Source organism: Oryza brachyantha, chromosome 8, assembly GCF_000231095.2.
Source record: "Oryza brachyantha chromosome 8, ObraRS2, whole genome shotgun sequence".
Lineage (NCBI taxonomy): Eukaryota > Viridiplantae > Streptophyta > Magnoliopsida > Poales > Poaceae > Oryza > Oryza brachyantha.
The window spans coordinates 14,977,948-14,991,015 of NC_023170.2; the positions used below are offsets into that span (position 1 = coordinate 14,977,948).

General features: G+C 42.0%; 1 protein-coding gene across 2 annotated transcripts; it reads left to right on the plus strand.

The window, feature by feature from the left end:
• Positions 1–271: 271 nt before the first annotated feature.
• On the plus strand, positions 272–5,370 carry LOC102716616 (NADH:quinone reductase). Of its 2 annotated transcripts, none has more exons than XM_040527200.1 (6): positions 272–690; positions 759–971; positions 2,279–2,374; positions 2,641–2,786; positions 2,889–3,108; positions 4,108–4,243. In XM_040527200.1, exons 1-6 carry the CDS (start codon positions 556–558, stop codon positions 4,117–4,119), a joined length of 822 nt encoding a protein of 273 aa, XP_040383134.1. In that variant the 5' UTR covers positions 272–555; the 3' UTR covers positions 4,120–4,243. The 2 variants fall into 2 exon arrangements, with proteins under 2 accessions (XP_040383134.1, XP_015696216.2); XM_015840730.2 differs by lacking the exon at positions 4,108–4,243 and adding an exon at positions 4,358–5,370 and having other exon boundaries at positions 303–690.
• The last annotated feature ends 7,698 nt before the right edge of the window (positions 5,371–13,068 follow it).

Consider the following 13,068-nt stretch of genomic DNA (forward strand, 5'->3'; position numbering starts at 1 on the left):
GCCAATTTTCTCTTTTGAAGGAGGCAATAGAAATTTTCTTGGGGAAGACGGCGGCGCGTCACCGTCGTTGTCGCCGTTGCGCGCTGCCCGCCGGTACACTTCGACGATAAGCTCCTGCGCCCGCTGCGCGGCGAGATTATCCGCATCCTCTCGCCTCATTCGCGCAGCCATCATTGGCCACGCGCCGTGGGGGTGGGAATGGCTTCGCCCGTTCGCCACGTGCCATGTGAAGCCCCATGGCCAGGTGGGGGTGGGGGGGGGGGGGGGTGGGGAGCCGGGGAGGCGGTCCACATGGCGAGTTGTCAGTCGCGGCGCCTGGTCGCCGTCCGCCGTGACGTCCTCGCTGACGTTGGACTTGGATGGGCGGGCTCGGTGGAGGCGGTTCGCACTTCGCAGATGCCGCACGGCTCGTCGGCGTCGTCTACCTACCCTACTCCCGACACGTCCGCGCCAGCTTAAACCCGCTCCCGCCTCCTCGTCATCCGGCAGCAGCTTCCCCCCGCTTGCGCATCCCGTCGCCGTGCCCTGGCCGCTGCATCGCACCTGCGCGGCGAGATGGGGTGGAAGGGCATCTTGGGGTTCGACTACGGCGTCGTGCAGGCGCCGCTCGGGCCCGACATCTCCGGCCCGGAGCTCGTCGCCGCCGTTGCCAACGCCGGCGCCATCGGCCTCCTCCGCCTCCCGGAGTGGGTGCGCGCCCCTTCCCTCTCCCCCCAATCGCTGTGAACTCTTTTTCGATTCTGATTTCCTCCCTGCAGCCGGCGCCGGACCAAGTGAGGAATCTCATACGGAAGACAAGGCGCCTGACGGAGAAGCCGTTTGGGGCGGCCATCGTGCTGGCCTTCCCGCACGACGAGAACCTGAGGGTCGTGCTGGAAGAGAAGCTCGCCGTGCTGCAGGTTTACTGGGGAGAGTTCCCGAGGGAGCGGGTCGATGAGGCGCACCGCGCCGGTGTCAAGGTGTTGCATCAGGTCAGAGCTTCTCATATACCACGGGAATGCCTGCCAGTTTGCTTAATTGTCATTGTCATTTCCGAACTCCCAATCTGTGTTTTTGCCAGTGTTAGCTACTCCATTACTCCACCCAATTTATTACTGTGGTTGAATTCTTTTAGTAGATGAAAGATTATCTATTTTTTGATAGCTATTTAGTAGTATAAATGATGAAATTAAATACTATAAAATTAAAAATCTACTCTATAAATATGAGATAATGAACTTTTGTGTATGAACTTATTTTTGTAAAAAATGCACCGTTTAGAAGTTTGAGAAGTATACGTGTAAAAGCCGAGGAACAATCTGGCTTAAAAGAACGCAGCCTATGTCATGCCAATTTTTTTGTGGTTAGGGAGGTTATAGATATGGCCGCGAATACACCATTTGTTCCAAGTATATTGTACATGATCGGCAATTGTTTGTGATACTATTCTTATGTTTTACATGTTGGGACTTGGAAGTGCTTTGTCACTCCACCCAATTGATGGTTCTGTTGCACATTCTACAGATCATGTTGTCTTGTTTGCTCAGATTCCTAACTAATTAAGCAACCGATTTGCCAACACTGAAGGAAGAAAAACCATTTCATTTTCTCAAGAGTAGAGGAATAACAATCCATGATAAACTGATGATTCTTTTGCAGATTCTGTGGATCATGTTGTATTTTGCTCAGATTCCTAACTAGTAAGCAACCAATTTGCCAATAATTAAGGGAGAAAAACCATTTTATTTCTCTACAGTACAGGGGAAAAACATGAATTACAAACTGGTCATTGGCTAGAGATAGTTACCCAACAGTTGTTAATTAATCAAAACTTGTGTGGAAGCAGTTGGTACAAGCCAACAAGAAGACAGAAATCATGGCAAACACAATGATTACTAATATAATCACAAAGAGCACATGAGATTTGTGGACGAGGTTCGCTGATGTGTCTACATCATACTTCATCAGAAACTGCTCCTATCTGTTACATGGCCACATACGACAATATGAGCCACCTGGTGTTGGCTTCCTTCGCTATCGTTACTTGGCTTAAGTAGAGATATTGGAACAGGTGAACACTGTTAGTGTTAGCATGATTTATGTGATATAGAGCCATCAGGTTTTTATGTTCTTATTCTGGGGCAAAGAAACACATAATAATTGCCATTGCATTGTTTAATTATAGGTTATAACTAAAGCTTTGACACTATGATGATGATACAAGATTTCTTTTCTTTATATGTCTTTCATATTTGTTCAGTTGATTATGGACTTCTCCATATCCCTTGTTATTGTTCAGGTTGGTAGCCTTGAGGATGCAGCAAAAGCCAAGGAAGCTAGTGTAGATGGGATAATTGTTCAAGGCCGTGAAGCAGGGGGGCATGTGATTGGTCAGGTAAGTCATTGTTTATAGTTTCGGTTTATTAAAAGTCTATCAGGCAGCCTTCAAAGATGCACCTTGGCCATCTTCAGGAGTGCACATGTGTCATCCATGCATTTAGAATCTACAGCATGCCTCCGCTCTATATGAAGGGCTAATGATTAAGCTTAGGGGCCCTGTTTTGGTGCCATCTCTTAACACAGCACATCTCCCTTGCTTGTCACCATATAATTATCTTTATGGGATTTCTTCCCAAATAATTTTGTTTCGGAATAAAACAGGAAGGACTGCTACCTTTGTTGCCCAGAGTATTGGGTCTAGTTTCAGATAGTGGCATTTCAGTTATTGCCGCTGGTGGAATTGTAGATGGCCGTGGCTATGCTGCTGCATTGGCACTTGGTGCTCAGGGCGTTTGCTTAGGAACTAGGTATTCCTGCATTCTCTTCTTCACACGAGTTTCTAAAGTAGTGCCTCTGCTCTGTACTTTTTCATAGTCTGGTTTTCACATTCAAGTTCCATCAACATTCAGGTTCCTGGCTACCGAGGAAAGTTTTGCACATCCACTGTATAAGAAAAGGATAACTGAGATGAATTGCACGGACTATACCAATGTGTTCGGGCGTGCTAGATGGCCTGGTGCTCCTCAACGTGTCCTGAAAACAACCTTCTATGATCAGTGGAAGAATCTCCCAGATCAAGAAACAGAGGAAAATCAGCCTATCATAGGCCACACTATCATCCATGGTGTGGTATGTTTTTAGTCATTTGTTTTTCTTGAATTCATTTCCTATTTATTTAGAAGTTATAATCAGTTTTATGGCCTTCTTTGCTTGGCATATTTTGATACTGGTACAGAGAATTTCTATCCCTTCAGTTGAACATGATACTGGATATGGACACAATGAAAATCAGCTCAGGCTTTTAACATGGGGAAATTAGAACCTAAGTAGTCTATTCCCAATGAGAACATGAAGGCTTTGCTGTTGTAACAAGCACTATTGTCTAATATGAATGCTATAGATGAAGGTCTCTTCCATAGTCTGGAACACGGGAATACAGGAATTTCTTTGGAAAACATTGAATTCCAATGGGAATGAGAACATTTTTAGTGTTTCCAATGGGTCTAAGTTTTTTGACTGGCACTCCTATCTTTTCTCAGTGGGATCACAATCCATGAGATGCGATTCTAATACATATATACTCTTAGTAAATTATAGGCGTGCCAACTCATTTTTGGTAGCTGTGGGAGTATTGGACCTTTTCAGCACAAATGACTGCTTATCTCAGCAGTTAACATAAAGTAGAACTAAGTTTAGAAGATATCCCCAACGTGAAATTCCCAAATTCAGACAAACATATTTGAAATGGTTATTTTAGTCTTCAGGGTTCTATTTCCTTGGAGGAGTATTACACATCTCAACAGGATTTTATATTTACCTTCTTACCTTCAGTATTTTTCAAAGACTGACCATCTTGCTAGTTGTCTCTTAGGACATCTGGGCAATGTAGGGTAGCCCTTAATTAATTGCTTCGCTTTCAACCAAAATGGTACCACTTTCTGTTTTCTAGTACTGATAGATATTTATAATGATGCTTGCCAATACTTCTAGATAAAGCCTAGCATATTGTTTCACGGTATCCCGCATATATGTTTGTTGCTTTTGACTATACATTAACTTGCAGTATATGATTTATACTTTTGTCCTGAACTAAACTTGGTCACCTTGTTGAACTTGTGTTTGATGCAGGAATGCATATGAACCCGTAAATAATCTACGAACCATTTTTTTACCGTGTCTGTCAAATATATGTTGACAGAGTGCTGTTTGTAATTGAACCATACATGTGCTGAATAATGGTTATCTATTATGCTGTTTTGTACAATGATGGATCTCACAAGAGTAGTTTGGCATACTAATTACATCTTTAAATGCATACTTTGTTCTTCTGCCTCTGTACTAGAAATTGAACTACTAAATAACGATTTGTTGGTTCCAGCACAGGGATATTCGTCGGTTTGCTGGTACTGTTCCTAATGCGACAACTACTGGTGATATTGATAGCATGGTCATGTACGCTGGTCAAGGTGTTGGACTAATCACAGAGATCATTCCAGCTAGTGAAGTTGTCAATAGGATAGTTGCTGAAGCACAGCATGTCATCAGAAAAGCTTTCTGATTTTCCCGTACCGTCAGAGGAGCACCAGTAAATACTATATGTGGTATTTGTGAGCTACGACCAACGAAAACGAAAGTATAGCAAGTCCACAACGTTGTGCATAGTATATCTGCAAAATTATACAGTATAGCTTGCTTCCATGTCTATTTGCAATAAGAACTATTGAAATGAATGATTTTACAAAGGTGTTCTCTTCTTTTGGCTTCTACTGTTCTACATGCATGGTGTGGACTAATGGTCTAGTAGACTGGTACTCTGGTATTTTGAATCGAGTTGGACTTGGTTGGGGTCTTGCAGCTGGAGTATATGGCATGTTTTTCTGTCCAGAAGCCATTGATGCACTGGTCGGCCCTTTCACCAACCTAATAACTAGAGAGGGCTTGCTTCAGTTCTCTGGACCACTCTTCACTCCCCTGCCCATCCCGTTGGGCTTCTGGCTATATCATCCATCGGAGGTAAAGCAGAGCCAAGAACAGTGGTGCTACAATTTTTGGGACCAGCCTCTGAGGGCTGAGTTGGATACTGACATGGATTTTTGTCCATGCAATGGTTGGAATATGTCATTGATTGATGGCTCTGGAAGTAATCAAGTGAATGTTCACATGAGCAGTGTGCTGAATACACTTGATGCACTTGCTTTATGTTAATCAGATTATGAGAGGATATGTAAATGTAACATTTTTTTAATGGTTACCGGCTTATTGCAGCATAGGAAAAATGTATCCCATCCATATGATGTCGAACTCTAGTGAAAGCGTTTTCAGGTCCCGACGGTTTCGCTTGATCATAATGCTTAACTCCGTTTGCCTGACTATAACAGGAATAGGGCCTATGTGCAGATTGCAAGATTTTAAACGTGCACTATACTATACTATACTATTCTCCTTCTAGTACTGTCCAAAGGTCACCACCTGCTCCGTTGCCAACAGGACCCCAAGAATATGAAGAATATGACAGTTATGCCTTGTTTAGTTCCTAAATTTTTTTCTAAAAACATCACATCGAATTTTTGGACACCTAAATAAAGCATTAAACATAAATGAACCAAAAAAACTAATTGCACAGTTATGCAAGAAATCTTTAGACGAATCTTTTGAGCATAATTAGCCTATAATTAGCCATAAGTGCTACAGTAACCAACATGTGCTAATGATGGATTAATTAGGCTCAAAAGATTCGTCTCGCGGTTTCTAGGCTAGCCGTGAAATTCGTTTTTTCATTCGTGTCCAAAAACCCCTTTCGACATCCAGTCAAACATTTAACGTGATACTTCTCTTAAAAATTTTCTTAATCTAATCACCACCTTAACAGTAGAGAGCGTCCTTGTTCATCAGCAGCAACCATCTTTTCACGCTACGGCGTAGGTAGAGTACTCGCCTACACACCTACATACCTCTTGGTCTTTGACTCGCTTCTCTGCAGAACCATGCATGGACCGAAAGAAGACCAGATCCTTTCCCAAGTTTCCTCATCAGCAATCCGAGCAATTCCTCCCCCCTGCCACCATTCATTTTTCTAATCCAGTTTTTGGTGAGCTGTTTTATCAAAAAACTCCCACATTATGCTCCAACCTTGTCGAAAACAGCAAGCAGTCCAGCACACACTATATGGCACCCAGGTTTTCCTTACCACTCAGGCCGCTAAAACCGTGGTATCGTGCTCCAGTGGATCCCGCACGGTAACCGCAAAAACCAGAATAAATTTGAATTTAAACTAGCGCGGTTTTTGTGGCTTACCGCGCGGTTTGCCGCGGTTACCGCGCGGTAAGCCACGAAAACCACGGTACCTACTTGCTGGAACAACACATGAGAACGACAGTTACCGCGGCTTACCACGCGGTTTTTTAGCCGAAACCGTGATTACCGTGAAGAAACCGCGGTTACCGCGAGGAGACCACAGGTGTGATGTCAAATGCAAAAAAAAACTTTAAAAAATCTAAAAAAATACATGAAAAATAGAAAAATATTTTGTGACTATATTTATGACAATAGGACATGTTATAGGGAAAACAAGAAAATTTTCACATGATATTTTCTAAATTCTTAATATTGCAACATACAACCATACACCGGCATATCACCCTTTACCAAATAATTCACTCCAACAACAAACAAGTAATAATAACTTCATTTTGATATGATTGTTGTGTCACAACTATACCTGCTACCCATTATTACGATAAAACTATTATGTATGTACTAATATTATGTACGTAGTAAGATGCACGTATAATTTTTCTCTATACATATTTTCTATATATCCATCGTGGTATATTTGTATTTCAATATTATGTACTCTAGTGTCTAGTATAAATTAATAATGACTCAATATAAAATATTCTTGACCATCTTCCTATAAAATATTACTTGCAATAGGCTATTTTTTTAATTTTGTTTCCCGAAATACTCGTTTATGATTTTTAATTACGCCGTGAATACATTTTTTCATTAATTTCTTTGACAAAACTACACTATATATCAACATATACCACATATATTTTTTTTCATTAAATTTCCTCAAATTTTTAAATTCTCCTCAAATTTAAACTCGGTTAGCGCGACTTACCGAAACCGTGCCTCCGCGGAGAGCACGGTTGCTGCGGTAACATTTCGCGGTTTTTCAAACTCTGATGGCACCTGACAGATCAGTTGCACGACACCTGAATTAAGTGCCTCATATGGGTACGTTACATACCCACCAATATCCTCAGCACAACCCAATTGCACACATTGTTATCCTGGTTCTTGCATGGTCTAAATTGAGTGCCATGGCTGCTAATAATGGTCGGGAAGGGTGTGTGTTGCTACGGTCTTGTTTAGTTTAAAAAAGTTTTTGCAAAAACGTCAAATTAAGTTTTTGACATCTATTTAAAGTATTAAACATCCTCTAATTACAAAACAAATTTTAGATTTCGCCTGAAAACCGCGAGACGAATCTTTTGAGTTTAATTAATCCATCGTTAGTACATGTTGATTACTGTAGCACTTATGACTAATCATGTTCTAATTAGACTTAAAAGATTCGTCTCACGATTTCCCTATAACTGTGTAATTGGTTTTAATGATCATATATATTTAATGTTTTATTTACAAATCTAAAAATTCGATAAGATGTTTTTATGAAAAGTTTTTGAAAACTAAAAAGACCTAAACTTGCTACTGTCGGTTGGATCTGATAATGATTTCTCTCCTCTGCTGTCTCCTCAGTCTTCCAGGAATGGCAGGCTAGTCAAAGCTCCCGACCCCAGGTGGCAATCAATGGCTGGCCTGGTTGGTAAAACCACACCGTTTACCGTGGCGACCGTCGCAACGTACTGTATGCTACTACCACTGTTGCCCAGCCTGCACCTGCCCCGCAGCTAGACAGGCACGAGTAGCAGCAGCAGGGCAGAGATCTGATCTCACCTCACTCACCTCGACCACATTGCCTATGCCTGTCAGCCTGTGCAGTGCACAAGAGATGAGATGAGATTTGATGGGTTTTTGTGATTTTAGCCCTATGTCACGCCTACTATAAATATTAAATATAGATTAATTATAAAACTAATTATAGAAATGATAGATAATTCAAGTGACAAATTTTTTAAGCCTAATTAATCTATAATTAGCATATGTTTACTGCAGCAACACATAAGCTAATTATAGATTAATTAGGCTCAATAGATTCGTCTCACGAATTAATACAAAATTATGAATAAATTTTATTAATAATATATATTTAATATTTATAATAAATGCCAATTAAAGTTTAGTCACACGTTGCAAACCGGCTTAGTCTGAGAGATCTAGAAATTCTAGGGCCAAGAAAGCGAGAAGAAGGGCTAAAAAAGGGCCAGGGTCGTGACGGTGCCGAGAGCCGTCCTGCCATCCTGGAAATTGTGCCTACGTGAGTGTAGTAGCCAGCAGCCACACCCACACCGTCCTAGCTTCTGCTTCTGCTTCTTCCTTTCCTTCTCATCTTGCTTCGCCGTCTCGCGCGCCATTTTGACCAGAAGCAGCTCGCTGCGCACGCGGGGGAAGCTCTGCTCACTCATACAGTCGCAAGAGCTCACTAGCTTCTCGTCACAGCTCACCGGCTGAGCCAGCTCCGGGTATAAGTAGCTGCCGGCCTGGGTGGTTTCCGTGAGCGCGCCATGGCACGGGGTGGTGGGCGTGGGCTAGCTTGTTGGTAGCGCCGATCGAGTTGGTTGTCACTGTCTCTAGCCATGAGGAGAGCGGCCGCCGCCGCCGCGGTGTTCTTCTCCGTTCTGTTGCTCGCCTCCGCCTCCAGGCCCCATCCTCCTGCTCGTCGTCTTCCCCTGGTACGCGCACGCTCCCCGTCGTTCTCGATCGCGATCTCTTTCTTAATAACCTTACTGCAAATTTTCCATCTTCCCGTCGAGTTCTGGTTGGGTTGGTGTTGGATGCTGACATGCTGCGCGCGCGCGTGCGTGCGTCCATGGCGGATGCAGGGTGGCGGTGGCGGGGAGGAGGAGGAGGAGGAGAAGGTGCGGCTGGGCTCGAGCCCGCCGAGCTGCTACAGCAAGTGCTACGGGTGCAGCCCGTGCGTCGCGGTGCAGGTGCCCACCCTGTCGGCCCCGTCCGTCCCCGCCGCGCGCAGCGGCGGCGGAGGGGACGACGCCGCGCCGCTCGTGGCGACGTTCACGAACTACAAGCCGCTCGGGTGGAAGTGCCAGTGCCGCGACCGCCTCTTCGACCCCTGACGCGCGCGCGCCCCGCGTGTGCATGCATGTTCCCGCGCCGCGCTCCCTCCTCGCTGCGGTGAATTGCGGCACCGGCCGGCAGCACATGGCGCTGCACTGCTGCTGGTGGTGGGGGTGGTGGTGTCGTCGTTGTCGCGTCGGGTTGAGAGGGATTGATGGATTCCTGTGTGTGTGATGGTAGGGCTAGCGATATGTCAGGACAAATTTGGCGCGGGCCGGCGGGCGGCCATTGTCACCGCCGCTGCCCATGCAGCTACGCTACCGTAGCGTAGGATAGAGCACAGTGCTTCTGCTTGCATCTTTTGCTGGCCGCTGTTTGCCGTTTTGGAATCTGCAGTGTGGTGTGGGGATGCATGTATAGTACATTTACCAGATGTATGCATGAATCTGTTCTACATGGAATCTAGTATAGTGGAAATGCATCGCTCATGCTGGATGGATGGATGTGGTGAATAGTAATAGTTCTACTGGTAATCGGTAGACTAGTAGCAGCACTGTTTTTTTAAAGGTACGTTCCTGCTTTGATTTTTAAATCTAATATTAATTTTAGCTCTTAGTTTTTGCGAATTCGTTTTTGCCTTTTTTTTTTTTACCGAATGAACCGTTTGCCCCTATTTTGGATTGAAGTTACGTTGACTGTTAGTTGACTAATATATTTAGTTTAAAAAATAAAAGATTTAATTCCCAAAATAATTAATGACAAAATTATCCCTGTTTAAAAATTATAAGTTTTTAAACATGTCATTTGAATTAATAATATATTGCTTTTGTATATTTCTATGATTATGATTTAGAACAGAGGTAACAACACAAATAACTAAAAAAATATCAAAATGAGGGGTAAAGTAGTCCTTTAATATATCATTTAACACCGTTAGTCATTCCATCCAAAGTAGGGGTAACTGGTTCGTTCAATTCAAGAAAAACAGTTTGTTCAATTTATAAAAAGTAAGAGCAAAAACAAAAATCCTAAAAGGGGATCAGCATTACAGCATGAAAGAGGATCAGTATTAGAATATGAAATTGCTTTTGTATATTTCTATGAAATTTATATTTTTTGAAAAAAAATTGACATAGTTTTGAAACTCTGTCAAATATTTAAAAAATTATAATTTTTAACATGTCATTTGAATTAATAATATATTGCTTTTGTATATTTCTATGATTTAGAACAGAGGTAACAACACAAATAACTAAAAAAATATCAAAATGAGGGGTAAAGTAGTCCTTTAACATATCATTTAACACCGTTAGTCATTCCATCCAAAGAAGGGGTAACTGGTTCGTTCAATTAAAAAAAAAGTTTGTTCAATTTATAAAATAGTAAGAGAAAAACAAAAATTCTAAAAGGGGATCAGTATTACAGCATGAAAGAGGATCAGTATTAGAATATGAAAGAGAGGCAAAAACGAGATGAGTACACATGAGTACGCGTCTGGGCTGCTTGTGCCACCCGAGCGTTGCTCGGTTCTCTAGTAGCAGCACTGTTTCTCTGCCATGTTTTATGCTTAGGCCTGGTTTAGGTTGTAAAAAATTTTTACAAAAATATCACATCAAAACTTTAAACACACATTTAAACTATTAAACGTAGTCTAATTACAAAATAAATTTTGGAGTCTGCTCGGAAACCGCGAGACGAATCTTTTGAGTCTAATTAATCCGTCATTAGCACATATGGTTACTGTAGCACTTATGGCTAATCATGTCCTAATTAGACTCAAAAGATTCGTCTTACTATTTCCTCCATAACTGTGTAATTAGTTTTAATGTTTATATACATTTAATACTTCATTTAGATGTCGAAAAATTCGATGTTATGTTTTTTGGAAAAATTTTTGGGAACTAAACATGGCATTAGGAAAAAATCGATCATGCTCTCGGCAACTTCTGCCGCTGTAAATCGATTGATTATGTATTTATGTAGTCGACATACTACATTTATGTGTTAGACCAGAACCAAATGTGTACAAAAGCTAGATTAAACCTTCATACTTGCTCCGTCTTAATTTTCACTCATCACGTGTATATTAATATAAAAGCAAAAAGATTAGAATATCAGCTATTTTATCAAATTTCAATACTTTATATATTTCTAATGCATTTATTTCTTAATTTCATAAACTCTAATGCATTGGTTGCTAAAAAAATAAACTTATTTTGGGCAAGCTATAATAGACAAAAAATGATTTTATTTATGATGGATGCGGTAGTAATTAATTATAGTTCATACCAAGGATGAGTAGGAGACTATACAATTTAAAGGCATTTTGCGTAGGAGCATCACACTGTAACCCTGACATTGAAGGATTAAGTACAAAAGATATTTTAGGGAGAAAGATAGCACTATAATATCCTAATCTAAAATATGCAGAGAAACTGGAAGTACACTGCCCACCCTGTGATTTCTGAAATGGCATTAGTTTTCATCTAATAGACGCCCTGAACTGGAATCTTACTGCATGTAGTAGCAACAAACATATACCAGACATAAGTTTCATATATTTGCCTCGGGCCTGCTGCCAACCCTCAAAGAGCCATAAGTTTGCCTCGTTGAACAAGTAGAACTAACCTCAACCGTCCGTTAGATGGAGATGGATCACCATTAGCCGTTGAACAAGTAGAACTAACCACACATAACTGAATCACCATTAGCCGTGTTGTCTTCCCCAACTTTAGCTGGAACACGATTGCACGATTCTTGGATTCTGTGAGTTCCACATCAAACAGCGGGGTGGATTTTTTTAGCAACCCCGAGTGCCGAACTGTGTGGTGCGTTTGATGCTGGGACAATGAGTCGTTGCTCTCCATGCAATTGTCTAGCCACTGCTATCTGCCCTGCCCTGCACTTACTTTGCTGGTCTCCACCTGACCAATCGTTAGTCATTGTTGGAGCTAATTCTAAATCATTAACTTGAACTATGTATGATCATCTGATTCTTAGATGAAATTGATGGTGTTTTTGACCGATGGAGCTTAATGAAGTCATAGACACCTTAGAACATGCCGGTGTGAAGTAGCAGAGCGCTATTGATGGTGATCACCATGGTGAATTAATTGCTATTTTCACTCATTGCTTTGGTTTGTTGATTTACTGAGACTAGACTCGTTAGCCTCAAAGTCAAATGGGAGAATGCTGGTTCATCTCTGGCATTGAGCAAGAGAGATGAGTGATGGATCCGATCCACACATAACCCATCCACTCCTAACGACAGGGAGTGAGTCGTTAGGGCTCATTACGTATGTTGCTTTGTTAAGCGCGATGATCAGATGCACCATTTCTCCTCCAAAGGAATTGCGCTTGATCCCCTCAATATATAAAAAAGGAACTGCTACTTGTTCTCAGTGATGATTTATAAACAAGTTAGTCAATCCAAAACCTAGAGGTACCGATCTTTAAGGGCATTGAAGGGGACCGAAGGGTGAAATCCATTTTTGTTCTCTATCCAAATACACTGTTACTGCGTGATGATCACCATAACCGACGCTTTTCTACTTCGACACCTATCACACTGACGGACGTGTTCTAAGGGATTTATGGCTTCATCAAATTGCACCTACCAGTACTACCATCAATTTCGCATGAGAATTAAATCATTGTGCATAACATAAGTTAATAATTTAGAATTAGCTTCAAAAGACATATTTAGAGCATCCATGCGAGCCCCGCATAGAGCTCACCTGCTAGTGAGAGAGGAGGGGGCGTAGGTGGCGGTGGCACAACCATAGAGCTTCTTGCACGAACATGACGACAAGCTAAGGGCTTGGTGTAGTGTGGACAACAGGAAGGGAGAAAGAAAAGACAATAAATAAAGAAGGTGGATACTTGCTT